General features: G+C 38.9%; 1 protein-coding gene across 1 annotated transcript; it reads left to right on the top strand.

The window, feature by feature from the left end:
* The first annotated feature begins 341 nt into the window (after positions 1-341).
* LOC110885738 (ethylene-responsive transcription factor WIN1) lies at positions 342-1,449 on the top strand. Its single transcript, XM_022133445.2, has 2 exons — positions 342-529; positions 653-1,449. Exons 1-2 carry the CDS (start codon positions 453-455, stop codon positions 1,101-1,103), a joined length of 528 nt encoding a protein of 175 aa, XP_021989137.1. The 5' UTR covers positions 342-452; the 3' UTR covers positions 1,104-1,449.
* Positions 1,450-2,307: the final 858 nt, after the last annotated feature.

Genomic DNA, 2,307 nt, shown 5'->3' with positions numbered 1-2,307 from the left:
CTTGGTAAAGAGTTTTCGAATCGATACAAGCTCGCTCATTTAGCTTCGAGCCCAAGATGAAATTGGCTCCACTTGCTCGTTAACCAACCCAAGTGCGGTCACACCATTTCCCCACATATCTCTATTTGCATTGTCACATGTCATAATAGAAGTGGATAACCAACCACCATCTAGTGTTGTTTAAGTCTCTTATAATTATACACAATAATAGAAAAATCCATTTCTAGATAAATTTATTAATTTAATAATAAATTTAACTATGTACATAATAAGTAACTTTCCATCAATAAAACACCCTTCCTTTTTTTCTTCCCTCACAATTAACATTATTGGCTATGCTGCCCACAATTACTTCCCTCTTTAAATATCCTCTCTTCAACCTCAACTCACTCCACTTCACTTCACTTCATATCTCTCTGACAAAACACACACCATTAGATTCACATTCACAAATGGGCCAAAAGAAATTCAGAGGCGTACGACAACGCCACTGGGGTTCATGGGTTTCCGAAATCCGACACCCTTTACTGTATGTACCCTCTCAATCTAGTCTTCATACATACATACATACATACATACATACATACATACATACATATATTTTTCTTTTAATACATATTTTAACCATTTAACTTTCTGTATAAACATATAGGAAAAGAAGAGTGTGGCTAGGGACGTTTGAAACAGCAGAAGAAGCCGCCAGAGCGTACGATGAAGCCGCTATTCTAATGAGTGGTCATAATGCCAAAACAAATTTTCCAATTGTCAAAACAGAAGCAGCAGATGGAAACACACAATCACAGGCTACGCCAGCTTCGGCTCTTTCTACGATGTTAAGCGCGAAGCTAAGAAAATGCTGTAAGGCGCCTTCACCGTCGCTGACCTGTCTCAGGCTTGACACGGAGAGTTCTCATATCGGAGTGTGGCAGAAACGGGCTGGAATTCATTCGGGTTCCAACTGGGTCATGACCGTCGAGCTTGGGAAGACCAAAGCCAAGATCCAAGGGGAAATTGACGTTGTTGAAAATTGTCGGATTAGAGACAGTGAAGAAGAGGATAAAATCGCGTTGCAAATGATTGAAGAACTCCTTAACACGAATTAGAATTAGGTTCTGCTAAACGTACCCTCCCTTCATTGTCAAATCATTAATATTCGCTCTTTTTACAGTAAAAATAAATCCCATGGATTTAATATTTCCTGCAAGGTTTTGATGAAAATTCCAAAAGGGTACGTTTAGCTAACCTTATATTACTGTAGTTAACTAGATTGCTACGTAGCGAATAAATCTAACGCATAGTGTGACGCTTGACTGGAATTGACGGAGTCTGAAAGCTCGATTGTAACCGCAGATTCGACTTGAACTCCGTATATTTCTTTTACCCTATCTCTGTTAAAGACTTGTGGAGGTGATAATGCACACCTTTGCTTGTATTTTGCAAGCTACAAAAGTCTATTTTTATAATTTAATTCTTAGTTTAAATGTGCATAAAGATTGGTGGTTGTGCAATGAAGCATCTGATGAGGATTAATAAAAATGATAGGCATCCTGATAGTAACTTCTAATGGAACCTATTTTATAAGGAAGTAAATGATATTTAAGAAATATGAGTACAATTGTACAAAGGCAACAGGTGTATCGACAACTACAGGATGTAGAAAGAATAAGGGTTAGTAGTGATTGGACTTAGCTGTACATAGTACATATGTCCAAGTATCATTATTCACCATATCATATCATAGGAATTGGATTTACTTTTTTTTTAATCAAAAAATATAATACTGTGAATTTGTTAAGAGAGAATATTACCACAAACAATATGTGAACCACATGCCTAAGAGTGCATTCGAGATTTTGGAGTATGGTATGGATAAAAGATAAAGATAAAGATAAAAGGTAAGATAAAGATAGTGTGGGTGGTAGACGATGGTGGCGGTAGGCGCGTTGGTGGTAAAGTGGAGGTGGCGCTGCTAGTGGTGGTATCAATGGTGGGGTGGCAGCGGCTACATGCCCGTTGGTGGAGTGGCGACGACAATGGTGGTCGTATTGGTGGTACCGACGATATCGAGCAGTGGTGTTATGGTGGAGACAAACAATAGTCATGGTTGGTGGAAACTCATTAGAACCCTTTTTAAGTTAACAAGTTTTCTGATCTGATTAGGTGCGGTGGTGGCAATGGTGGCGATGGTGGAGTGGCAACAACGATGCTGGTGAAGGTGTCGTTGACGGTGGTGCAGGAAAACAATGGACATGGTTGGCGCTAACCCATTTTAAACCCTTTTAAGTTAACAAGTTTATAATAATTGCT

The sequence above is a fragment of the Helianthus annuus genome, chromosome 10 (assembly GCF_002127325.2).
Source record: "Helianthus annuus cultivar XRQ/B chromosome 10, HanXRQr2.0-SUNRISE, whole genome shotgun sequence".
NCBI classification, from domain to species: Eukaryota; Viridiplantae; Streptophyta; class Magnoliopsida; order Asterales; family Asteraceae; genus Helianthus; species Helianthus annuus.
This window is presented reverse-complemented; position numbering and strand designations above follow the sequence as displayed.

Excerpts from the sequence above, each read along its gene's own strand:
- LOC110885738 (XM_022133445.2), top strand. The coding sequence starts at position 453 with ATGGGCCAAAAGAAATTCAGAGGCGTACGACAACGCCACTGGGGTTCA. Across the intron at positions 530-652 it reads GAAATCCGACACCCTTTACT|GAAAAGAAGAGTGTGGCTAG; the intron begins GTATGTACCCTC and ends ATAAACATATAG.